Genomic DNA, 26,221 nt, shown 5'->3' with positions numbered 1-26,221 from the left:
TGTCTCCAGTCATCAAGCCTTCCTTATCACTGGACTCAGACATGTCCAGTCGAACTCACAGAGACATTTTTTGTACAGCAATACTCTTAAAAATACTCACAGCCTCTGCTTGCAGTAAGTTAGGCAGACATCATACTTGGTCTTCGAAAGATTGCTCACACATGCAGGAAACTTATCCATGTTAAAATAAATATATTTATTATTCTGTTTTTTATTCTATATAATAAATTACTCAAAAAGTAAAAGCAAATCCACAAATAATTCCAATTTAAAAGTTTTGTGCAAAATTTTAAAGCATGTATAAAATTATTCAACAAATTCTGAACGATAGGGCCTATTTTTTTTGATTACCTATTTTATAGCTGAATGCTAGTCAGAACATGAATCATTCATAGCATTTTGGGTCAGCAAGCTCTAGAGGAAAGTGTATAGATGGTGTACAATAGTCATCCCGAGGAATAAGATATGGTCCAAATTGCTGAGTTGTGAAGTTAGTTGGACCAAGAGGAGGATGGTAGACTGCCTTTACAGAAACTCTTCTGGCAGCTTCTATTTTTTCTATTAGCATTGAGACAATAGCGGGTTCATCATCATAAATATTCTTCGTCTCATTTGGGTCATCTACAATAAAACGAACAAAATAAGTTCGAAATGTTTACATGTAGCTGATAGAGAGACCATCTTACAGTGTGTTATTATTACTCAAAGCAAACTATGGTTTATGATTTAAAAACAATTAAAATATTTAAACTCTTCAACTTCTCTAGCCCATTTTTACCAACTCAACATTTAAGAGTAACAATGTGCTACTGTTTTTATGATAGATTTTATTTGAAGAACAATTCCACAAATACAGATAAACTAGCAGTGCTACCCGGCGTTGCCCGGGTAGTAGAAAAGTCTTTGAATATATCTATATATATATATATATATATAACATATAACAACATTTGCCATTCTAACTTTCAAACTACAATGTCATGAGAAAAGTGTTTTGTCTTATAAACAATGAGAAGTAGTGAGATTTGCTCGGCCAGTACGTTTAATAATGTGAGCGAAGATAGCGGCCAGTACGTTTAATAATGTGAGCGAACAGCTTCTCGTGATGTTATGCTATGACCCGTGTCGTACACAAATCTGTTGGGTATTTTCTCTCATATACTAACTTATATTGGCAAGCTAGCAATTAAATTTCTGTGGTCTAGTGGATAGCACGTCGGTCTGGTGAATGGCAGTGTCCGAGATCGAATGTTCTTCGGTACAAAATTTATATCCTAAGAGTTTAAGATCTATAACCAGAAGGTGTATCAACACACATACTTTGAGAAATATATATATAGACTCACTGTGCTGCCCGGCGTTGCCGAGTAATAAAAAAGTCTTTGGACAGAAAATTGATTTGTATTTAACATATAACAACATTTGCCATTCTAACTTTCAAACTACATATCATGAGACAAGAGTTTTGTGCAGTTGAAATAAAATAAGAGAAAATAAAAAAAACTGAAAAGGCTTTCAAACTTTGTCAAAAAACTGTAACTTTCAAACCTCATAGCATGAAAAAAAGGTTTTGAGCAAGACAACTAAATTAAAAATAAATAAAACAACTGTAAAGGTTTTCAAACAACTGTAAATTTAAAATTTCATAACCTGAAAGAAATGTTTCGTTGAAATAAATTAAAAGGAAAATTAAAAATTTAAAGGCGTTTAAATGTAAATGTGAAATCATTAGCAAGTAATGGCAAAATATAGTCTATTTTGCTACAATTACAATCCAAAATTATTTGATATAAGAATTATATGATTTCAGTTCGTTTAAGTGTTGGCATGCAAAAATTGACGTGTAGGCTAATATCGTAGGCTATAGGTACTAATCATCATCATTAAAAATAGTGCCAAAATACTATGTTAACCTTAGTAACTATAGGTACCTACAATGACTTCAGTGAATTTAGTGCTTATGGTCCGCGTGCCCAAGATAATATAATATTACAATGTACTACGTGGGGAGCTTTTACCTTTGAGTCAAACATATAACATAAATGCTGAATCTAACGTGAATGAATTTAGTTTACTAAACACATACTTGAAAGAGGTTTTAGTATGCATTTTATTAAATCTTAAACTTTTAACATTAGTTATATCTTTGGTGTTTTTATTTTAACGGATACCGGATATACCGTATAACGGATACAAATAACTTGCTATGGAAAGCTAAGCGACTAACCAGCTATGACGTCATTGTCTAAATTCTTATAATCTTAAACTCAGCGACGTAGATCTTTTATTAACGTACATAATCAGCTCATAAATCGCTAAATTATAAGTTCGAGATTAACTATCGTGGGGCCGAACAAATTAGCCCCAACGAAAAAAGACGAATAGGCATCACATAGCATATATTTAGGTCCCAAAATAGTTCTGAACAGAAGCATCGTAACTCGTCGACGCTGAAGGCTAAGATAATTAGCACGCGCATTGTTTATCTGTTATATTAAAACATCTTCGACCACTATGGCTTTCTAGCTCAGTGGTAGGGCGTCCGGATTAGTAAGTTGTCATGAATTTTAATATCAAGATTTTAAGATCTATAGCCGGAATGAGTACCAACGTAGAGACATTCTTTGAGAAATATATATATATACATGTAAGTCTCATAATTAGTCTGTTTTGGTCTGTCTGTGTGTCTAGCTATAGCGGCAAAGTTTTAAGAATGAAAAATTCGCTGTGCACTTGATTTGAACTTGGAACTTTCAGTTTTGTAAGCAAGCAGTTATCCAATACACTACACTGTCTCTGGCGATGCTATGAAATAACTTGTTCACATACTCATTGTACATGCCAATTTATCATGGCTTCAGGCTAAACACTTCATTTAGTACTATGCTAGAACGATATGCTAAAATGCCTATACTCACACAGGCAGAAAAGCTATTGCGATCAGTTTAGATCTGTAGTAAGCGCTGCAGCCAGTACAGTATGAGCTACGTAGAAATAAACCGGTACAGAAACAAATTAACACCTTCATTTAAAAGTTACAATAGTATATATTGCATATGTTCACTAAAAGTAAATTTCTGTGCAAAAACCTTTTTATTACCCATGTAGCCCCATGTGTGTATTTGGTATTATATAACCTAGAACCTGGAGTCGCTAAAGTTTTACGATAATCACAAAGAAAGGAAATGCTACAGCTTGATGTGTTTATTATAAACTTATATTATAAGTGCTGCTGCTACAAAACTAAAGGTAATTCCTAAAGATAATCTCTATGTGCATCTTTTGGCATCTTTCACCATTTGAAAGAATGAAAAGTGACTCAAAACCTTTAAGTCCTTTTTGGAAGTCTGACTTGTGATCAGCAATTCTACTAACAACTTCTGTAGAAAACCTACCAATGGTAGAAGGTATAATGACTGCTGTCAATAAATTTTGATGTGATAAACATTTCTAATGAATTGAACATCAGTCTTTGCTGCAGACAGCAACTATTTAATTGAATCATACAATTGTTGTGAAATTATAGGAACTAAGTCCAAAAAACTACAAATTTGCAGCATAAATAACATCATATAACATAGTATTTCAATAAATCTGCTTATCTGAAAATGTAAACGTTTATTTTTTCCCTAGCTATTACTCAACTACTTAGAGACTCCCATGTCCTTTATGGAAGCCTTTATAACAATTCTATCAGCACTGTTAACTTTCATATTTAGTGACATTTTATTAATCAAAGAATATATATTTTTCTGTTAGTTTTATCTTTTTTACAAAATTTGATCCATGATGCATTTCAGCTTGCACATCCCTTACCTATAACATTGAAAAGGCACCTGACTACCCGAGAGCCATTCACTATCCTATGGCAGTCATCTCCTGTGATGTTAGGAAGTTCAGGGGATTCCTCTGGTTTTGGCCACTCTGATTCTAGCCCTGACGGATCAACTAAGTAGTACTGATTTCCATAAACTAACTTGTAGTCTCTCCATCTACAGCAAAAACATTGCATGAGGAGAGGAGATGCGCGTAGTGAGTTTCGTCTGCTCCCCAATACTCTGCTATCGGCATCAATCCAGTGAACGAGTAATAGACTATGACACTTTGTGAATTTGACTTTGCCATGCAAACTGTTAGGCTTTGGTTTCTATATAAACTTACTTCTCTAAATAAAAACTTATAAAGAGGAGAAATAAATATTATTTATCGAACTTTTAATTATGCTAAATGGTATCTAAAAAAGTGAAAACTTTAGATAATATAATCTTACTTATTTACTTCAACAATTATATGCATTTTAGAGTTAGCAAATCACAATAAAACTTAGCCTACCTGTAAGCAGCGTCTTCTGTGGTGCAGTTCGGAGGATTCATGAAACGGTTTGTGGCATCAGTGAGAGATACCAACATTTCTTCCCTCCTGTTGTACTTCCTCTCTAACGGACAGTCATAGGTTGATCCTAAGTTGGCCAGCTGAGACACTCCGTCTATCTCTAATAAGAGGGATTTGAATTTTTATTTTATATTGGTCACCAAAGGAGCAGAACCATATTGTTTTACAAATTTTAGCAGTACTCTTTTGCTAGGCAACAGGGTATAAAAGTGATTGTGGACATGTAAAAGTTACACAAATGATCTGAAACTAAAGTCAAAAACTGAATGTTTTCATCTTACATTACAAATTATCTACATAAGCATTAAAAGAAAACGATGCATGTTTTAGATAAGAAGCTTTGTTTTTAGCAGTAGCCGGTTGCGAACACCATAAATACATAAATTATATGTATTTTTACCTGGAATTTCAAAGCTACTCGTTTTTCTTCCTGGTTTAGCAAGTTGAATAAATGTAGGAAACCAGTCGGTGACATGCATAAGAAAGTCTCTTTCAGTTCCTCTTGTCCTTGAATGTAGTCGGGGATCATAATATACTGCGGGTACACGCACTCCTCCCTCCATGAATGTAAATTTACCATTTCTGAGAGGGTAGTTATTAGCGTAATAATCATAAAAAGAGGATTCAGTACTTTGAGAAGCTCCACCATTCTAAAATAAAATTCTATGTAAAAGAGAACACCAAGCTTATGAGGGCGAGCAAAAGTAAGCAAATGATAGTAGCTATACTTTATGCTATGAAAAATTTTTTTTGATTTCTCGTCTTACACAATCTCCTTTTGGGTACACATAACAAATCTAAACGTGACCTTAGAAAATGAGTGTTTATATGTATTATATCTTATTGACTTCATCTTTCTATCTTTTTTATTTTTAGCAGTTACTTTTCAGAATTGCGTGCCCTTGTGAACAATATTTGTGCACGAGCAGACGACTTCTTGTTTTAATATGGTCTTATTATTTTCATTTATAAAGAATACGCTCCATTTCAATTTTTTGCTCATAGGTTGGAAACTTTTAATTTGGTCAAATAAAATCTAGCAACAATAAAAAAGCAGACCTGACTAATGACAGATCTCACTACCATAGGCGTACATGTATATGGTTCATTTTTTGTTATATACGATATAACAACATGTCTTGACGGCTCCTCAGTCTACACTAAATCTATTCCATATATCACATTTCTTTAGGAGTTGCTCAAGTTCTTACGAACTCAAACTTGTTAACCTCGGAGTTGCTCACTCGTAGTTAAGACTGAACAAAATTTCCCGTGGGTACTTACGTCTGAGGAAAAAATAATAATTGTGTTCTGGTCCATTCCTGCTTCTTTCAAGACTTTTACAGTTTCACCAAGCAAGTCATCAAAAGCAGACACTAGTCCTACATGCAACCAAAGCAAGTAGTTAGTAACTCATCACAGCCAAAAACAGTTGAAGTGGTAATTAGCGTGAAAGTTTTCCTTTTATGTCTGGGCCCAGATAAATGAATTATTTTAATTCTTTTTACATTCTATAAATCAAGAATTTTTTGTATTCAAAATTTAAATGAAATGCTAAATTACCTATCAAGCATAACTAACTTTCTCTGTATTTATTATCCATCTTTAGATATCCATATTTATTTTTTAATTTTTAATGAAAGATTATTTCTTGGTTATCTTTCAACTGTTAGATTTTTTGAAAGTTTTATAAAATATTTCAGGCAGCAATCTATTTATGTGATTAATTTTGGTTGTCATCAAAAAAAGTTTAAAATAAATAGTAGTATTATGCAGAAATGATGAACTAACCCAAGTATCTCCGCCTCTTGTTGGTCTCTGTATTTTCTGCATCCAAGAAGTCATGAACATCAAACATCTTTTTCGTTGGCTACAAATATTGTCACACAAACATGGATGAGATGAAATTTTGTAGATATGCTCTTCATTTTAATAGTAAATTTGAGCAAAATACACTTTAACAAAATCTAAAATAATAATGCCAATCTTACCGCTGTAGATCATATTAATACTACTGCAAATAGTAGTACAAATGACATGCTTACACTAAGGATAAACAACTCGCTAGTTTGAAAGTAGTGATAAAAGAATCTGCACAGAACTACAGGTAGGTTTGTTTTAAAGGAGTTCAACTCTGAGCAAGAGAATTCAACTCACGATAATCAAATTCATAATGAATACCATATATTAATTAAAACTATTTTAAGAGGACCTGCTGCTGTTGAATGGCCAACAACAGTTTGTGTTGACTTTCAGCCATTACTTTGTACTTAATTGTTTCTACTGGCTGTCATTTTTATTTCTGCAAATCCTTTTTTCACTACTGGGAATTTTTAAACACAAAACAAACAATTTCTTATTTCCTTATTCACTTGCATAATTGTGTCTACCCGCTGCTGTTGAAAGCAAGCCACTTACTCATAATAAGCCATGAGAATAAACAGGAGTTCCAAATCCAAGCTTTTAATGAAACTTTTTTTGAAGATTTCACTTTAAATAGTGCATATCATATTACCCAGTGTTCATGCGTTTGAGTACCTCACTAAATGACGGAGTATTTTACATAGCTCACCTGAAGAGGGTCATGTGGAGCGGTGGGTGATATCCACATAAATAGAGGGTCTGACTTGTCTTTGTGATCCAATATCATTTTTCTGAGGTCTTGTGTCTCTAGAAGCTAAAGAGGTTTAAAAATTAGTAGTTTTGTTAAAAAAAAACTGTGGCAAATATATTAATATTATTTTGGTGCCTCATGTAAAAAATTTGTCTTTTGATTACAAAGTCTGGTGGAGACTTGTTGAACCGGGTTGGGATTATTGTTAGCCTGGCTCTTTATGAAAAATAACCTACTGAATGGCTATGATTTACCTCAGTGCATGATGTCAAATAAACAGTACAATCAATTTTAATGATACTTCACATGAGGTACTTAGTTATACTTGTACACAGGCTGATAGAAAATACAGGTTAGAAAGCTTCTCCATTTTACAGCAGCAAAGTTACCTTTTGTCATATGAATTTTAATAGCAAAACTAGCATAAAAGCTTTAAAGTTGTGCTAATTTTAGCTGAGTTATTATACACATAATTTATTACAGAATTTGATTACACAAACATATCCAAAAAACATTTAAAAAAGCCTTATTTTAAAAGGTATTTTTGAAGGTTGACTTGCTACACAATTCGCATTACAGTTATTTGGTACCAAAAGGTTTGCCATGTTTTACTCTGCTGTGTTGAATAGGAGCAAAATATGTGGGAATGTGAATATAAGCTCTTAAAAGCTCAAAAATGAACAGTTAATCGCAGCCATCACCAAAACGCTGTATATAGGATGGAATCCCTTTATTTCGATGAAGTACTCAACTCGACGCGGTTATTGTTTTGGCATGTGATATTATCATGTGAATTGAAAGACGAATAAATGACTCAATATAAAATGCCTCAAAGCACTAGTTTATGACAAAAACTGCGGGTTCTACCGGAAAGCCCGTATCAAATATAGATGCTCGCTACTTTACAGTTTGGTTTCAGCTTGGTCTAATCATCTAGTCATAATCTGATCACGCGACTCATACTTTCTGCCAACTGGCGCGAACAATTTCTGCAACATTTTTGACTATCACAGTGACCAACAGGCTCCTCATGTTTATCAGAGAACGTATGCACTCCTTCGAGCTATGGTTAAAGATTAAATGAAATTTTACGGTAGGTTGTGAGATATCAGTGCTCAAAGTGACAGCATTACAATGACAATAAAATAGATGCGTAAAAACAATAGATATGGTTTTGTTTAATGCATGAAGTATATTTGTGAGACTATTTCGACAAATGAGTTTGCATGTAAGTGTAAACAGAAGGACATCGCGTTCAACTACATCAAATTTGAGCCGTTTTGAAGAGGAATTCCAACTTGCAGCGTTTTCGTGATGGCTGCGTTAACTGTTTGTTTTTGAGCTTTTAAGAGCCTATAATTACATTTCCACATATTCTGCACCTACAACGCAGCAGTGTAAGACATGGCGAACCTTTTGATACCAAATAACTGTAACGTGAATTTTGTTGCAAGTCAACCTTTAAGGATTGTATAAAAATGACATTGACGTACAAAATTGCAGCTCAATGTCATTTCGGTTAGCATTATACGTCTATTCCGTATAATTATCAACTTTGTTTAAAGGTCGCTCAAATTTTAAAATGCAATGTACAACTACCATAGTAGACTCTCAATGTTACAGCACAATGGCAGAACAATATTTTTTTAACTTTAAAGACAAATTTCCTAAACAATACCTATTTTTGGTAATTGTTTTCTACCTAATATATTAGAGCCTATTCTGCTAAAGCTTTATATAAGTTTTCATGAGTAAGCGCAATTGAATCTTCACACATGTACCCTAAAGTTATCAATTTTTTCTTCAATATGTTAACATAATTCTGCTTATTTTCAAACCTCTTGAAGTATTATCACAATCAAGAGATAAAATTGAATACATGTAGTAGGTACATAGGTACCTGTACCTATAGGTGACTTTATGAGCTGTTACAACCTAAGCCTTAGACCAGTCAGAGCTGTGCCTAATATTTATAAATGAATAACTATCAACTCACTGTCAAATGAGTTCCAATATTCTCTGCGCTTGGCTCATCATCAACTCTTCTTTGTAGGACTGTGTATTCAGCTGTAACATGCATCAGAAATAATGTTATTAGCTACTAGTAGCAGTTATTGAGGTGGTGAAAGGATTGTTCAGAAGTGAGGTTCTTAGGATCACCCTGTTGATAGTTAGCAAACCTTCTATAGCAAAAGTCACTATTAAATATCAAGCCGATAAAGTAAAAATAATTAAGCACTTTTTATAAATTAAGCTTTGTCAACTGATGCACCTTTGCTCATTTGTGTTTTTGTTTTGTATAAAAAAATACATAGCATGGAAAAGTCTATTACAAAAATAAAAAACAAGATTTCTAAAACTCAGATTTACACAGAATCAGAGAATACTATACGTTTGTGTCAGCCTCAGCATTGTATTAACCAATTATTTTACAACCTATTTGGCATGACAGTGCACATGCTTGTCATGTTCCTAGTAAATCAACTCCATGTGTACTAGTACTAACCAGGAAAACATTAACCTTTATATATCAAAATGTGAGCTGACCCATTGAACAAGATTAACATTTTTGAGGTTGGCAGCAGCCGCAAGTGTTTTATAGTAAAAATTATACAGTGTATGTGGTCACACTCATTTTAAATAGTGTCGCTTTCATCCACTTGCAATCCGATATTGTTAGGCAGCACAGTTTAATATGTTCAAAACTATTTAGCTGTGCACAGACAAGAGTAAGAGAACAAATCAAAGAGTGAAACTGAATTGCTCTAATACTGAAGATTAATGCATAGCCTTATCGTAAATATGTTTTTAGACGCAAATGCCTGCAAGCCACTGCTCTGATAAACACTTACTCCAATTGAAGTAATCTGCAGATCCTGTGTAAATTCCTCTGAACTCATCTACTCCACGGTTAGTAGGCATACAGCTTCTGTTGCAATAGCCCAGGTGCCACCTGTAATTAGTAGGTATATTCATAATCTAGCATTGTAAATACAACACAGTAGACGCTACCATAATGCAAGCCTCCTATAAAGCAGATGCTACATAAGGTAAAGCTTCAAATTGGTGAAAGGTCTTAAATTTATTTGAATACCGAGAGTCCCATAGTTACCTGTAAAAATATTATTATTGTTTTCACTTTCGTCATACTTGGAAAAGAAAATGACGTCCAGGGAGATAGATCTCTATCATATATACTAGTACTCTCGCAATCTGACATTTTAGCAGAGATTGTCAGGTGTGTTGATAAAGTAGAGAGAACATGTAGTTGCACAATTATTCAGAAATATTTAAAGGTGGATGATTAGTGTAGGTGCCAGAGTCTTGGTCTGCCAATCTGAATATCACTAGTTGAAGTCTCATTGAAACCAACATTTTATCCTAAACTCATACTCTGGCCTCGGAAATATGGATGGACAGACATACATACGCCTTTCTCACAATTGCAACTATACTTTTTTGTTTTAAATAATTTTAAACATCCAAATTTTTTCCTCCTAGTATAGACTTTGTTGTCTATGAAAAAAAGAAACAATATATTTAAATTGACATTGGAATATGTCAACTTAAATAGACTGATAACTTCATTAACAATCTATAGAGTTAACAACGTATTTAAACTTAACATCAACACTAATCATCAACACTACACCAATTGAAATTGGTAAGAAACAGTGAAAGGTTTTTGGTAGCAACAAATAATACAACACTTACTGGAAAGTGATCAAACTAAAAAGTTACGTTTAGTTTTTTTTTATTTGAAGGGGTAAGTTTGTAACCATTTTGGAACAGATTATGCAGTTTGCATGGATTGTACTGTTCGTATAACCTAAAGTTCCCAAAGCGCTCTCTACCATAAACGTTTTCGGAATGGATTTTTACATCGTAGGAGTTTTACGTCCACTGAATGTTTAAACTAAAAATGCCCTTTTAAAAAAAGGTAGTTTTCTTTAATTAGGTTAGAGCTAGTGAATATCGACCTATTAGCCACAAGAGTTATTTTTAATCCAGAGTAATATGTATAAATAGTAATGTCCTTAAAAGAGAATAAATGGATTGAATGAAGTGCTCTTATGCTTCCTGTGTCATGACTCTTTTCGTACTTTTTCTCTGAAAAAGTCTATATGTGCCCAAAAACACACTTTTAAATTTACTTTTTAAAGTGGAGCCACTTTTAGTTAGCTTAATAGCGAGTCTTTTCAATATATGATTGCTTCATGGTAGCTGTTATGTCTTTGTTACAGTTTACTCCGGTCTAGCAGAGCAATGTATGGATAAGTATAATGATGCCCTAGAGGCACAACTCTTGTTCCCTTGGTGACATTACCATATATTACTCCAATCAAGTTTTCCAGATTTAAAAGGTTTGTCGATATTTGTCAAAAGGTATCTATAACTTATAATTTTGCAGGCACAATCACAGTTTTTAGACATCATTGTAGCAATGCTGCTAAAATAATTTAATTTTGATCAGAAAAAAGAACCTATAGTTTTTAACTAATTTTTTTATTGACATACTAATACATGCAACATTTTCTTGAATACTTATAAGTCTTGCTTGTACATCAATATAACTATGTATGTAGCTGTACAACTAAAATGTTCTGCGTAAAGCTTTAAAAATATCACAAAATTATGTACTTCCACTATTGCCTTATAGTGCCTCCGTTTTGTTTCAGAGCATCATCAAAAAGTGGCATTTATTATAATTTAGCATAAATGCTAAATTATACTCTACTTGTTTGTTAGATTCATAGCATGATGTATTGACAAATAAGAAATAATATAAATATTATCATCTTTTGTGTACATTTTGTGTAGATCCTTTGAACCAGACCTGCTTAACATGTTACTAATCGATGTAAAGCAATTGTATTTTGTAGCCTGTTTGATAAAATACTCCTCCAATAGCTAATAATCTTATGATTCTTAGCTAATAACATAAATATTATAATATAGTAACATTATATTTGCAACATAAAATTACTTTGTAATTACTTTTAGATCACTAATCATCATAATTAGTAGTTCATGCCTACTCAACCCTTCAGTATTTGACAAGTACACATTGATATTCTTGCTGATATAAAACAGTACGTACTTGCCAATGTACTTTGTTGCATAACCTTCTTCCTTCATGTGTTCAAATATAGTCTTGTGTTCTAGTGGTAGGCAGGTTTGACTTTCACGTGAGACCACCTGAAGCTGTAAAACAATGTCCATGGTAAATAGAAGTGAGCAAGTTGTTAACATGCAAATGTTTACACACCAAAGTTGATATACAGGGCGTGAATGACTTTTACAAAGCTCGAGTTAGTTTTAAACAAGTTTTCAACAGGAAATGCTGGTTATAATTTACAGCAGTTAGGAATCAAAGCTTTTCAATGATTATAAACATTTTTGTTCCCCACTCGAATCTTTTGAAACTTTGTGTGTTTCAACTTTTATAAAACTATGACACAATAAAATGCACAGACCAAGTAGCCAACATTTATATTATTTTTCATTGTATATATGGCTGTGTTCATGGTTGCCTAGACTTGCGCATGCTAGCATCTAGTTATGGTAAGAGGAGGCAATTACATATATGTGTTATTAACTTAATTGTTAGGTTTTTTATTTAAACTATTTTCTTTTATGAATATTGTTATAATTGTTTGTTTGAAGAAGTTAGCAAATGTGCACAATAATAAAAGTTAATTATAACATTTGAAACAACAAATAGTGTAATCATTTTTTTGTAAGCTCTGAGACCATCTTTGGTTAGTTATTGTGAAACTGTAATCTCAAATTAAGGGCTATTTTCAGATCAGGCTTATCATCTTATACAGGTGGTCACTCCACTGGCCAAACCTTACTGATATAAAGCACTCTATTATTTTCCTTATCTCTTAAATAGAGCAGCTGTTTCAACACAGTAAAATGTGTCTGGTCTTGTGTAAACAAATTCACTTCCAGTGTTCTACCAGTTAATGATTTCCATGCATCTTACATAGTACATGTCCTTTCACCTAATGCAATAGCCACAACATATATACCTGAATTCCATTGTTTGATGGGTACTTTCCAGTCACCAAAGCAGAGCGGGACCTACAATAATGATTAGACTATTTAGAATGACTAAGTATGGTTTCATATCATTATGTAAGAAACATAATTGATTTGTAATATGCCTAATTTTCATTTGTCAGTTTCCCACACAGCCATTATCGAAGCACATGATTTCAAGCTTAATATTTGATAGCAGATTTTTATAGACGTTTTACGATCTATGTTTCTCAGTTTCTTGAATTGTTTGCACTACCATGTACAGTTTGACATGTGTGGTATCTGAGGCCACGCCTGTTGCCACTCTGCAATTTTACAAAGCGGTATCTGAGATTACAATCAAATACAGCATTTTGTAAAATCTAGCTGCTAACTGCAGTTAAATTTTTTGTTACAACTTCTAAAAAAATTTATCAATGTGTGCACAAAAATATATATTTTAAAATGGCTTATGTTTAAAAGGGGAAGTAATATTTCTATAATCTATTATTTGTATAATATGGAAGATAATCTGCATTAAAAGCACCACCAGCTCTTGAACACTAAGTGATAATAAGTTAGGATCTTTATTAAAAACTGCAGTCAAACTTTTGTTACGGAATATCTTAACAAGTATTACAAACAGGCTATAATGTTCTAATTTACTATATAAACCGTATCAACTAACCCGATACCCAAAAAACCCATTGGCCAAGAAACACTTGTGGACAGCACTAATATAGACCAAGTTTAAATTGGACCTATTCTCAGCTCAAGTGAGTTACGTAGTGTTTATCAGCTACCACTTTTATCCCTAATCCTATGTCTTTCTAAAGTAAGAAAAATCCCTTCTTTGGAATTATTACTTTACTGCTTTACTATTTTTTGTTACATTACATGTATTTTGGTCTTTACATAGTTTTATTTAAAACATTTGTTTTAATGTCACTTGTTTTAATGTCACTTGTAACTTGTTTTAATGTTTTTAGGCTCTATAACTAATTTCATCAAATTACTATATATTGTTTTGAAAATATGCTTTTGCACATCTAGTATAACCATGTTAACATAGAAATAAAATTTCTGAAACTAGTAATTTTAGAATTGTAAAAGTCTGACAGGGCTTAAAAGGGCACTGAACTAAAATTGTCAGTTGTTTAACTGGCAACATCAGTAAAATATGGGCCATTCTTTTGATAAGCAATCTCTCTAAATTATAAGCAACCAGAATCAATTCCGCCTTTTTAGATCAAGCTAGAAGAGTTGTTGCGGCAAATGGCCTACTGATTTAATGCAGTAAAAATTACAAAATGTTAATATTCGTTGGCTTCACATTTACTTCAGCTTTTTTAACTCAATACTTTTGCACTCCTTGTTCACGGAGGTCACGGAGGTCACAAGTCATGAGGAAGATTCAATCAATGACATTCTAACACAAAAGAGGCTCATTTTTACAGGATATGATGAGCCATTTATTTAAAAAATGGATTTAAACAGGAGTATTGTAAAATCGACTTACGCGCTACAAACAGGCTGCATATACAGTTGACTTAAAGTGATTCCCTTTAGTCTCAGCGCTTCAATATTGGGAGTTTTCACTTTTGGGTTGTGAAATCCAACATCATTCCACCCTGTAATTTTGGTTGTTTTATAACAGGAGATGGTTCTTGAAGCAGACCTTTTAGCACACCTATTATAGCTTTTTAAATAATCCTTTGAGCATAAAACTATAAGGAGGAGAAACTATGATAAGGTTCTCTGGTAATATAAAATTACAAAATGCAACAACAACTACTTGGACATCTGTGGGACATCAGTTTGCTTGAAGAGAGCATTTGAAATGTGTAACACATTTTACAGAGCAAAGTGAAAGTAGCAAAGTGAAAGTGAAAGTATTACTAAACTTCATGTTTCAACTTGACTTAATCTATGAAAAAATGAACAACCTTTACTCAGAAAGTGTAACCTAAAATTCAAAATTCTTTGTCAGAGTTTCTTTGTTAATGAACTACATATATTTAAACTTAAAACTGCAAAAGAGTAAGGCTTTATCAAACTTAAAAAACGAATGATGACAGTTAGTAATATTGTAACTCTACTCACCCATATCATCAGCCATAACATAAACAATATTAGGCTGTTTATTTTGTCTCTCCCTCCATGCGTCGTGAGGGGAGTCAATACATTGTCTATCACACGTACTCCGCCTTTTTACTGCTGTGCATAGAGCTAAGGATAACACAGAAAACACCCAAACCTTCATGCTGTCCCACTGATCAAAACACAACTTATACAATTGTGTATCCACGTTGTGGCCTGACTTATATTCAATGTTCAATCGTTAAGGTCATGAACTTTCAGGGCAATACCCAGTTAGCAAATCAAATTATCAAGTAATAAAAATCTATTTAACATCTCTCAGCGCAATTGTTTAAAGAGTTCTTGAGTAAAATTGTGGACGCCAGCCAAAACGTTTCATAACCTCTAAAGTTCATAAATAGATAACAGCTAGCAGTGGAGGCTGCACGTGTCCATAGCATACTGCTGGCTGTATTTGTAATTATCTTGTCAGCAAGGATGAATCCTCTAAGCATGTTGTGGCACGATACGTAGCGCTTCATCATTTGAAAGTAAACAACAACAATAATGAAACAAGGATATATGATACTACCATGGCAAGATTTTGCCAAAGATCTTTTTGAGTGGAAATACTGCTACCAAGTTTCCGCAAATTGAATAAATGAAACTGTTGCTGACTGCTTCATATTTTTAAGTGAAGCTACTCTTTTAACAAACTAAAAATAAAATACAATATAGTTCCAGCAGCACCTAACTTTCTTGGTACACTTAAAATATGACTGCAACAAGATGCTTAAAAATATGTACAGTGTGCCTGTGATGCATTGGAAAGTGGTTAAACTTTAATGACAATGAGCTAATTGTTTTTGATTGAGCGCTTTCTCTGCTCTTTCCAAGCTAGCTGTCAGTTATCTAATTAAAAAGGCCTACATTTTAACATTTTTTAAAGCATGGCGAGGTGAAGAAACCAAATCATACATAGAAACTGAGTTGATAGTTTATTATAAGATAGGATTACTTCTAATTCCTTCTCAACCATCTGATAGTATTTGGAGCACCAAGTTATGGTAGTCTGCTTTTCTGATGTATACCCGCTGTCTCTAACATATAGATAAGTATGATGACCTGTTTCATAGCAAATACCATGAGTGTGACGCACAATAATCTTGCATTGATTCCGATGTAGGGTCGTTTGTCGACATTTAAAAATCTATCAAGGCTAAAAACTCATTTGTGTAGTACAAATGTTCTAAGATATTACAGAAGACATTTTTGTGAGATATGGAAAAACCTAAACTTCTCTAGAACTCATGTAGACAGCTTACAAGTTGTCTATGCGTGATTGCTAGTCCTTCTTGCTTCACTTTGGTATTGTCTTCTAGACAAGCTACTTATTGATGTAGAAAAGGCAAGAGCTTAAAAGTTATAATTTGAAAGCTCCGCAACTAGTCAAGCAATGCAATCACAGTAAAAAACTCCACTTTTTGCCAAACAGCCTAATACATATTAACTGAATATGATACAGCAACTGGCAGCAGTTCTTTCTAGTCAATGAAAAATGCGTTCTTAATTTTCATAAATTGAAACTGTTATCCCTTGACTAAATGTAAAAATTGTGTCAACAACAGTTTTTCAGAAACATATCAAATGTCTTTTTTACTAATAGTGACCATTTCCTAGGGGTTTAATTGCTGAGAGCCTACTGCTTATGAAAGTAAACAGTGTGTAAAGTTTACTAACTTTGGCTGACAACAAAAAAACTTACTTTTTTTATAAATCCTCACTCTCAGACACATTTGCTGATGGCGATTTTTGAATTTTTTCGCTTGGCACTCAAATAATAAAGATTTTGCTTACTATTCTCGTAAGTACTAAGTTTTAAAAAGAAAGCAAACAATTTTACTATGTAGAAGATAGTGCAGAACAGCTGCAGTATGTATTTCCCTTGGTCACATGCATTACCACACTGTTATATAACTAGATATTCATGAACATTCTTCTTGTGACAGAAACATTGGAAAATTTCTCATCTAGTACTTCAAGTTGAATTTACAAAAAGATTTTAATAGAGCCTATCGAGTATTATTGGTATTTTCCAATAATTTGCAATTTTTTGACAGCGCAATGGTGATGAGGAATTCGACTGTCACACTAAATCTTTCTATAGTAGTTACTACTGACAAGTATCTAAGGTCCGCAACCTCTACCAAATATGTGCAGCTGATCAAAGGTGACCTAATAGCTAATGCAGAGTTGCTTATCCTAGCAGCCATGGAGCAAGTGCTCCCGACTCGGCAAATTCTAACACTGATTTATCAAACTAGAAATGATCCTAGATGCAGACTGTGCAAGGATGCAGCATAGACTGTCTATGACATCATCGGGGATGCAAACAACAAGTCAGAAATGCTCACACTGGACAGCATAATCATGTTGCAAGTATAGTGTACAGAAGTCTATGCGATGATTATGGCTTTAATAACCCACAACACAAGTGAGAAGCTCAAGAGAAAGTCAAGGAGAATAACCGTGCTAAGCTTCCCTGTCAAATCTATATCCGCATTAGAAAGCATGCATTGGCAAACTAGCCAGATATTGGACTGGTGGACAAAGAAAACAAAAAAGTGCCACTATATTAGATATAGCAGCACCCAATTACTGCGACATAGCCAGCAAAGAAAAGGAAAAAGTGGAGAACTATTTTCTACTCATTGAAGCAACATTGAAGTGGAAGTATGTAAAAACAGTTGTAGCTCTGGCCGCCATTGAATCAGTGGATGCAATAACATCTGAACATCAAATGTTGTTTAGGCAAATACTTGCAGTAGTCAACAGAAGGGAGTTGCAAAAAAGTGCTCTATAGGAAACGGCTAAAATTTTGAGGTGAATACTCAAACTCCCAGGTCTTTGGTAGAAGACCTGTACTTGAGTAGACATTACCATCCAATTGGATTAGACGACGACCTTGGATAATTGTAAAACCAACTATTGATGTTTAAACCAATACATTACTGGACCAATATTTGGACCAGTAACATTTATCTGAAAGCTATTGGTGTCGATTAGAAATGTTCATGAGATACTTTGAGACAATTTTTTTCCAATATTACATAAACTCAACCCAAAAGTTTTGGTTCTTGTTAATTCATTCTTCAAGTACATATTCTTTTAAAATTGACTAGTTCTCATTGTTAACAAGTAGCATTTTCCTCTCTTGTACCAATAAATGATTCAGCAATCAGCTACATAAATGGTTTACTATTTTTAATAATTGTTTGTTACTTTGTAAGGTAGTAGCATGCATAAGATGTTTCTATGATAGCAATTAACAACGCTGTAAAAATGCCACGACTTTCACTTGACCAAAGTCTATTCTCATTGGTCAAACAGTGTCAAAAGTGGTGCTGCTTAGCGACATTGATATTTTTAGCCATGGTATATGCTCACGATGTTCACCAGCCATACATTTTGTTGGAGCTTGCAGTTATTATTCAGTACTAAGCTTTTCTTGTTCAAAGGAGCATCAAAATCTTTCTTTGCGAGAAAAATCATCTTTGAGTTTTCCAAAAATTAAATCTGGGCTCAGGGTATACACTTCCTTAGTGAATAACTAACTATTGCTTGCCTAATGAAAGAAAATAGTAAAGCATAGTCACTCATCTGCAGAATTCATGCAAAGCATTCTTGAAGGTCATGCTGCCTGTTTCTATAAAAAAATCTAAATAATTGTTACTTTAATCTTACGTATACTTTAACATTGGAATTTTTACAATGATTCATGAGATTGAAGGAAGTTGTCTTCACTACCTTCGGTTGCTTCACAGAGATTGATAACTTCTTCTTTGAATGAAATTTACTAATTAGGTGTCAATATTTTCTTACCGCTAAACAAGCCTTTTTGTTTTGACACTAACCACTAAACAGCCATAAATACCTTAATAGTAGTTTTCTTCGAATCTATTTATCAGGATTAACTCATTGTGAACCATCAACTGAACTCTAGACTCTGAGTTGGACGTTATTGCTACAGGCAATAAACTTGCAGTAATTGGGAAAGCCCATTGCTATAGAGCTAGTCAAAACTAGTCATTAGTTGTTAGGAGACATCTAACATCAAAGTACGTTTTGTGTCTAGAAAGTACTAACTTTTACTCAGGCATGCTCATACTATGAGAGAATGAAAACTAAATATTTAGGTGCTATGCTGTAATGTGAAACAAGATATAACAGCATGGACTAATTGCGCCAACTTTATAAACCTCATCACTATAATGTACATGAGAGTATGACTGGTGAAAATAAATGACTATCAGTTATAAAGTACATAAAGTGTAACTGGTTACTAACCAGATGACTATCAGTTATAAAGCACGTAAAGTATGACTGGATATGAACCAGATGACTATCATTTATAAAGTACATAAGGTGTAACTGGTTATGAACCAGATGACTATCAGTTATAAAGTACATAAGGTATGACTGGTTATGAACTAGATGACTATCAGTTATAAAGTACATAAGGTATGAATGGTTATGAACCAGATGACTATCAGTTATAAAGTACATAAGGTGTAACTGGTTATGAACCAGATGACTATTAGTTATAAAGTACATAAGGTGTGACTGGTTATGAACCAGATTACTACCAGATTAGAAGAAAAGAGGATTAATCGTTTTCCAGCCATCAATCTGTATTTTAATAAGCAATGAATAACAATATTATTGTTTATCAATGACATATTTACTCACACTGTCACCTTTTCTTCATCGCTGTGATTTAAAACACATGATTACACAGGAAACGTGACCCATAAACTAAGGCTAGTTGGTTACACGCAGCTGTAGTAATTCCAACATTTGGCTGATGATATTCCTTTGTTTTATTTCATTTACAGTATCTTCCTGCCTTGAAATACTGCAACATCATTCCATGACTTGCATTTCAGGAAGCTTCCAATAAGCTCCTCTTGTAAGAGAATTGATATGCATCAGCTAGCACCATACAAATGGTTTTATAATGAGCTGCACACAAAGTCAAAAAGTAACTTATAGATAGGCTCGAGCCACCTAGCAGTGCTGATAATCTATTATGGTCTAGTTCAATCACAGCTTAGATTTGCACTGAACTAGATTTATCGATTTCTCTCTGATTTTTAGTTATAATTATAGAAGGATTTTTGGTTAAATTTGCTGCATATATTCTTTATAAAATTTATATTTTAAGCTAACAAAAAGTAATATCAATAAGCTTTTAATATTTATATGTTACAAGTTTGTTGCGTGTGTCTTAATGCTGTGACACACTAGACCTTGACCATGTGGAGTTTTACTTGTGAACCTGTTTGTTCTTTTGGAAAGGAAGCAAGAAAAATGGTACTGGTTTTGTAAACACATTTTTTCAAGTAGCATGGTACAGCAGCAAAGAATAGCAGCCAGAAACAGCAAGAATTCGTTTATAAAGGCTGGTCTACACTATATCGCAGGATGTCAGCGCTCACACATTATTATATTATTGTTTATACTACAACATATTCATCTGCGCTCACGTCAGTTAATAGTTTGCGACATAGGGTTTTCAATGTACAATGTGTTACCTGAAATGATGAACTAATATTCTGGCAGCAACCATCATGAAATTTTTTTTTATTAAGCAATCCTTCGACAGGCAATCATCCTCGCTGAAGTAGTGTACATTGCTGTCATCAACAGTGGTACGTGACGGACGGTTGCTGTTATCAACCAGTGATCATTGTAATTTCATCCCTCGCACAATATATGAAACCCGATTCTCAAATTCCTGTCTAAACCTCCCACAATCCTTTTCCCGTGCAGGCCATCGCAGGGTGGATTTCCAAGAAGCCATTTTTTTGGAACCAACTTTTTAAGTCTACTAAAGGCATAGAGAAGGTAGCCAGTTTCAAGAGAGAACTTAGGTTGTATCTTTTAACATGTGAATAAAACCGATGACGACAAACCCAATGCCCCGACTAGCTATGCTATTGCGTATTATGGGCTTCATCACTCCTCCAGCTTCTTTTTTCGCTCAACTAATTTTTGTTGATGAAAATAAATTACAAAACACAAAACACAATTATATAGTTCATTGCCTTTAAGTCTGGTTGAGTTAGGAATATGAAAATTTAAGTTGAATTGCCTGCATCAAAATGCTTACAACATAAATTAGCTGGATTTTTCATTCAAGGCAAAAATTGAAAAGTGATTTTTTGTTGCAGTTTCAGAAATGGTAATATTTTCAATTTTGCAACATTAAGGATTTACATTACAGTTTACAACAAATGTGAAACATATGAGAGTTATCCTTTCTAGCAGTACCAACTCTAAGTGAGATATGTTGCATCTATTACTAGCATCTCTAGCGGATAGGCAGTTATTTATTTTTTCAAAAAAAAGTTTTACTGGGAATTGATATTGGAAAGATCTCTGCAGGCCTAGAGCAACAGTTTTACAAAGTTAACAATACTTGAGAAACTTTTGTTTTAACGGGTTTTTCCTCATTCAAGCTATTCAAAATGGCTGCCTTCCTGTTTTTTGCTAGTTTGTCATTTTCGCATCTTGATTTTTTCTAAATTTTTTTTAATTACTTTTTTTTATAATACCATAATGAGTTGTCCTTAAAATATGCGATCATAGCTAGTTTCGACAACAAATATTATTTTCATTTGATTACAAAAAAATTCTCAAAATTGATCGAGTCTTTCACTTTAGTTTTTAATCACGCTAACAATGCAAAAACAGAAAAAAGATCAGAAAGTTGCACTTAGAGCTGAGGACATTGATGCCTTCATTTCTACCTAAATTGTTACAACATATTGTGCGCACATCTTTACAAGATGGCTGGTCTTAAAGGCTAGCTATTCTGGTCACTCTATAAGCTCACAAAGTGGAAGTTGGTGCAGGTATTAACTACACAAACCATGAAACCTATGTTTCAACATTTCTTGCTGCAGCAGACGCCATAACCTGTTACAGCCGTAGTCACAGCCGGCACTTGAATGACGTCACTGGTCATATCCAGCTAATTGAGGATACTAGTTACGATTTGATTGTAAAACGCGATAATATTGGCACAAGCCCAAAAAAAAAGCAACTGCAGATAGATGATTGGAAGAATATTTGCATTTTTCTACGTGATATCCGTTTCTTTTGGTCTATGGTGATGCAGCAGAATTCTTTTGCTATATAAATTTTAAACGAATTGCTTGCGTCTTTCTGCACAACATTGATTTTTTGCGTATTGTGATGCAGGGAATGCTTCGTTTTTCCTGTTCTAAGTTTAAACAATTTAGTTGTGGTTTATTTTGTATTGGTAAGAGAGAAATTTTCAACAATGGTGTAAAAATGATGTTTTAAAAGCTTTCTTTGCGAAAAGCAACCAAATCAACAAAAAACCCTGAACTTAAATTTTGCAACCATGTTTAAGCTAAGCAGCTTTGCAGATGGCAGATAAACACTCTTCTGTTCATATTTTAGGAATCCTTTAAGTCAGCTTGAGGCGAATTGCAATTGGTCGATAAAATCAAGTTAATGCTTCGACATATAGTATTTAAATACCTCTCTCTATTAAAGATGTGGTTGCGTCAAAAAATTTGATTTAATGAACTTAAGACCAATAAAAAGCTAAAACATCAGCTACAATGTGATGTCATTTTTGTATTTGTAGACTAATCCCGTCCAAAGATATACGCGTTTGAATGAGGCCATCTTTTAAAAAGTTCAGATTCCACCGAGTGCTTCATTAGTGATGTAACAAGTGATACATCTGAAAAGAGTCCACAAGCGATAAATGAAAGATTGCTTTATTAGCCGATCATAAGCTCGAAGTTTTTATATAGGTCATAATAAATGTTATCACTCGTAAAACGCAATGTCGGTGATCTCAAATTTAGGGATTTTACTCTATTATTAAATTGCATCGACATCGATATTTACTAAATTAATTAAAACACTAACACACACACTTTAATAGATTACTCGATCGACACAATCAAAGTTTCGAATCGTTGACTTGGCGTACTTGTGTTTTGTTAAAAATTTATTCATTTTTAAAATTACACTCGCAATTTATTTAACACCCAATTTGAAAGCTTTCAGTAGATACGCGTTAAAATGACATATCTATGAATGACATATATTTATTGCATTTGTTTTATTGATTACAGGATGTTTATGTGGTCCCACCGCCGAAGCATTTTTGTCAGTGTGGAAACTGCCATAAATGGGAAAGAGGGACTTGAATGTGTGCTGCATAAACCATGATGTTTTGTTTGAGTTTGTTGCAGTAGATGAATTTGTCCTATTGTATGAGCTAAAATTATATGAGTGGCCACAACTTTGATGGATATTGTAATAAAAGCTTTATGACAAAATTTAAAAAAACTTTTGCTTGTAAAAATTATATAATAAAATATTATTGTTGAAGATAATGCAAAACATGATTTTTAGAGCAAATTGAATACATTATAGCCCTGTTGTCATATGTACTGAAATCTTCTCTAATAGATGGATTTATGAAGTGTAATCAAAGTTGAATTGACAGATAGTTTTGAATAGCTTGACTCAATTTCAACGGACCAAATAATAAATTAAAAACTTTTATGCGCCATCCTACCCTACTAATTGTAAACAGGTGAGTCCTCAAACCGCCAACCAGGTGCAATAATGGCTTTAGTAATCCTTTGGCAGAATCAGTAGGTTAATTGATTTCAACGAACTTGACGTTATGCGTTCACTATTTCGGTCAACTCATAAAACCATTTGTTTTGTCCTTGAATTAACTAATCGAATGGACCAGTGAAATTTTCTACAAACTGTACTAATAATGACTAAATAACGTAGACTATACGTGACTTTTTGGGATGCAGTTGGTTTCGCCATATATTCCAACATATTATTTCCAAAGATGGCGGCTTGCCTATTTTGTTTAGTAGCTAGTTGCCGGTGTGCGTGTAGCAACTGAGAACCTAGCTGATACAAAAGCGTGATAAAATAAGCTTACTCGACGACCTAATTACCATAAACCGGTAGAATTGGTAGTCGGTACTCAGATGCTTACACAACATTTAAAGAAATTTAATATGACAAGTTTATAATTTCTTTTATTAGAGGCGTTTGAAACATTCATAATAATGTATCTGTAGCTGAATTTAAAATTTTATTTTAGTCAACATGAGCTAATGCAAAATAAAGTATATGCCAATAGAGCTGTGTAGGACTGGACTTTTAACACATTAGCTGATGTCAATACGAGAGATAGAGACAGGTTGTACCACGCGTTACATCATTTCGGGCACATCTGGGCATGTTTTTTTGGCATGAGCGTTTTTACCGCGATCAATTTTTTTCTATTTTAATCTTCAAATATTTTGAGAACGAGATTGCCTAACACAACAAACAACATCTTAACTGATAGACAAAAAATACTTTCTTTTAAAATTAACTCAAATTTGACGCAACCACATATTTAAGAGCACGGATATTAGGTGAAGCATTTTTAATTAAAGGAACTCAATCGATCTTTTCAAAATAAATGTTAGAATTTGAATGCAGTTTGTTCATATCACATAAGCTAAAATTAGTTGGAAATCTGTAATTGTCACTTTAAAAATTCAAAAACGTGCCATGAAAAATTTTAAAACCTTCAATCAGCAACAACAAATAGTTTATTTGCGCAGAAGTAATAACATGAAAAATTAGTTTTCAGCCTTATTAATCTGCTTTTCTGGATTAAAAGTACATGTAAAAACCATCAATATCAGTTCTTAGTCTTGAGTACTAAATAAAAAACAAACCATCATGAATTCAGTGAGGCAGAAAGGCTGGTAATTCTTGGAACTTTTGAATGCAACTTGCCAGTTGGAATAACAATTTGTTAAAATCTTTCATTTATGTCACAGCATGGCAGATCTTATCTTATCTTCTATCCTATATTGTAGCTAATGAAATATTGCATATAAGCTAAAGCAAGCCAAGTCACACACCATTGTTTTACCAAACAAACGATGCTTCCAAGTTTAACTTGAAATATTTGACCTCAAGTTTAAATGTAACAATGATTTGAACTCCTGACATTTACGGATGAGGTATTTGCATACCTAAACAGACCAAAACCTTTGTCAGATGCATTCGTTACAACAACTCTTTTGTGGGCTCTAAAACCTATTCAGTGTTGTCCTTTTTGTGATATCAGATAGCAATCAATCCAAATTACCTTTGGTAGTAATCAAGAAAGTTTACTTGTGTATTCGGCCTCAAAGCTGAATACGCAATTTCTTTTGAAGATCTTGGAAAAACATGTAGTTATTACCATTTCATAGTTTCATGAAAGGGGTTATCATTGCCATTTGTTATGCTTTGATTTCGTAGTTGTTTTATCTTTACAATATGTGTTGCTAGACAACAACGTATTCCAACTTACTTTGATATGAACATCATGAGATTAACTACAAGTCAATGACATGTATCGACCAACTCAGATTGCAAATCTTTTCTAGTTAAAACTCTTAAGTCAGTTTGAACTTGATGATACCGTGACCTTACTGCCAATGATGAGTAGACTCTCGAGCTATGTATCTTTTGCCAGAAATAATGCAGGTAGATAGAGACACAACCCCTTACAGATAAATATATATATATCAAAATTTGTGACACACCTAGGGCTTGGGTATGCATCAGTGTCATTCAGTTATCAAGCATTAGGCGAACTATTGTATATACATAGTCAATCATCGTAAATAAATGACGCTGTAGCAGCTTTTTTATAAATAACTGGCGCTGTAGCAGCTGTTTTTATAAATAACTGGTGACGTAGCAGATTTTTTCTTTCTTTAACCTGAAGGTTCCCTATAGTCATCGATCAGGCTTATTTCCAAGTTTGGCCCATTGGTATTTAAATCTTTTTTATGGATGTTTTAACAATTTGCTGATTGGCTTCTTTCTACATATGATTGTCTAAGTGAAATCAACAAAATATGCATTTTTATCCCGCGTTTGATCTTGATAGGTTTGACTAGCTTTTATCCAGTTGGGCATGTATTTTCAAGTGTTAATTTCTTTCACAACTCAAATTTAGCGACAAATTCAGTTAGCTGA

The 26,221-nt window shown here is 33.5% G+C and overlaps 1 protein-coding gene across 1 annotated transcript; it reads right to left on the bottom strand.

Annotated features, from left to right (window-relative positions):
- Nucleotides 1-306: 306 nt before the first annotated feature.
- Nucleotides 307-15,234, bottom strand: LOC137406249 (arylsulfatase B-like). Its single transcript, XM_068092788.1, has 13 exons — nucleotides 15,137-15,234; nucleotides 14,553-14,664; nucleotides 13,045-13,096; nucleotides 12,108-12,211; nucleotides 9,859-9,959; nucleotides 9,003-9,073; nucleotides 6,965-7,069; nucleotides 6,184-6,262; nucleotides 5,677-5,774; nucleotides 4,793-5,042; nucleotides 4,333-4,492; nucleotides 3,817-3,992; nucleotides 307-621 (listed from the first exon to the last, which is right to left on the bottom strand). Exons 1-13 carry the CDS (start codon nucleotides 15,150-15,152, stop codon nucleotides 386-388), a joined length of 1,560 nt encoding a protein of 519 aa, XP_067948889.1. The 5' UTR covers nucleotides 15,153-15,234; the 3' UTR covers nucleotides 307-385.
- Nucleotides 15,235-26,221: the final 10,987 nt, after the last annotated feature.

This window comes from Watersipora subatra, chromosome 10 (assembly GCF_963576615.1).
Source record: "Watersipora subatra chromosome 10, tzWatSuba1.1, whole genome shotgun sequence".
In the NCBI taxonomy this organism is placed as follows: domain Eukaryota; kingdom Metazoa; phylum Bryozoa; class Gymnolaemata; order Cheilostomatida; family Watersiporidae; genus Watersipora; species Watersipora subatra.
Note: the sequence above shows the minus strand (reverse complement) of the source record. Positions and strands in the feature narration are given on the sequence as shown.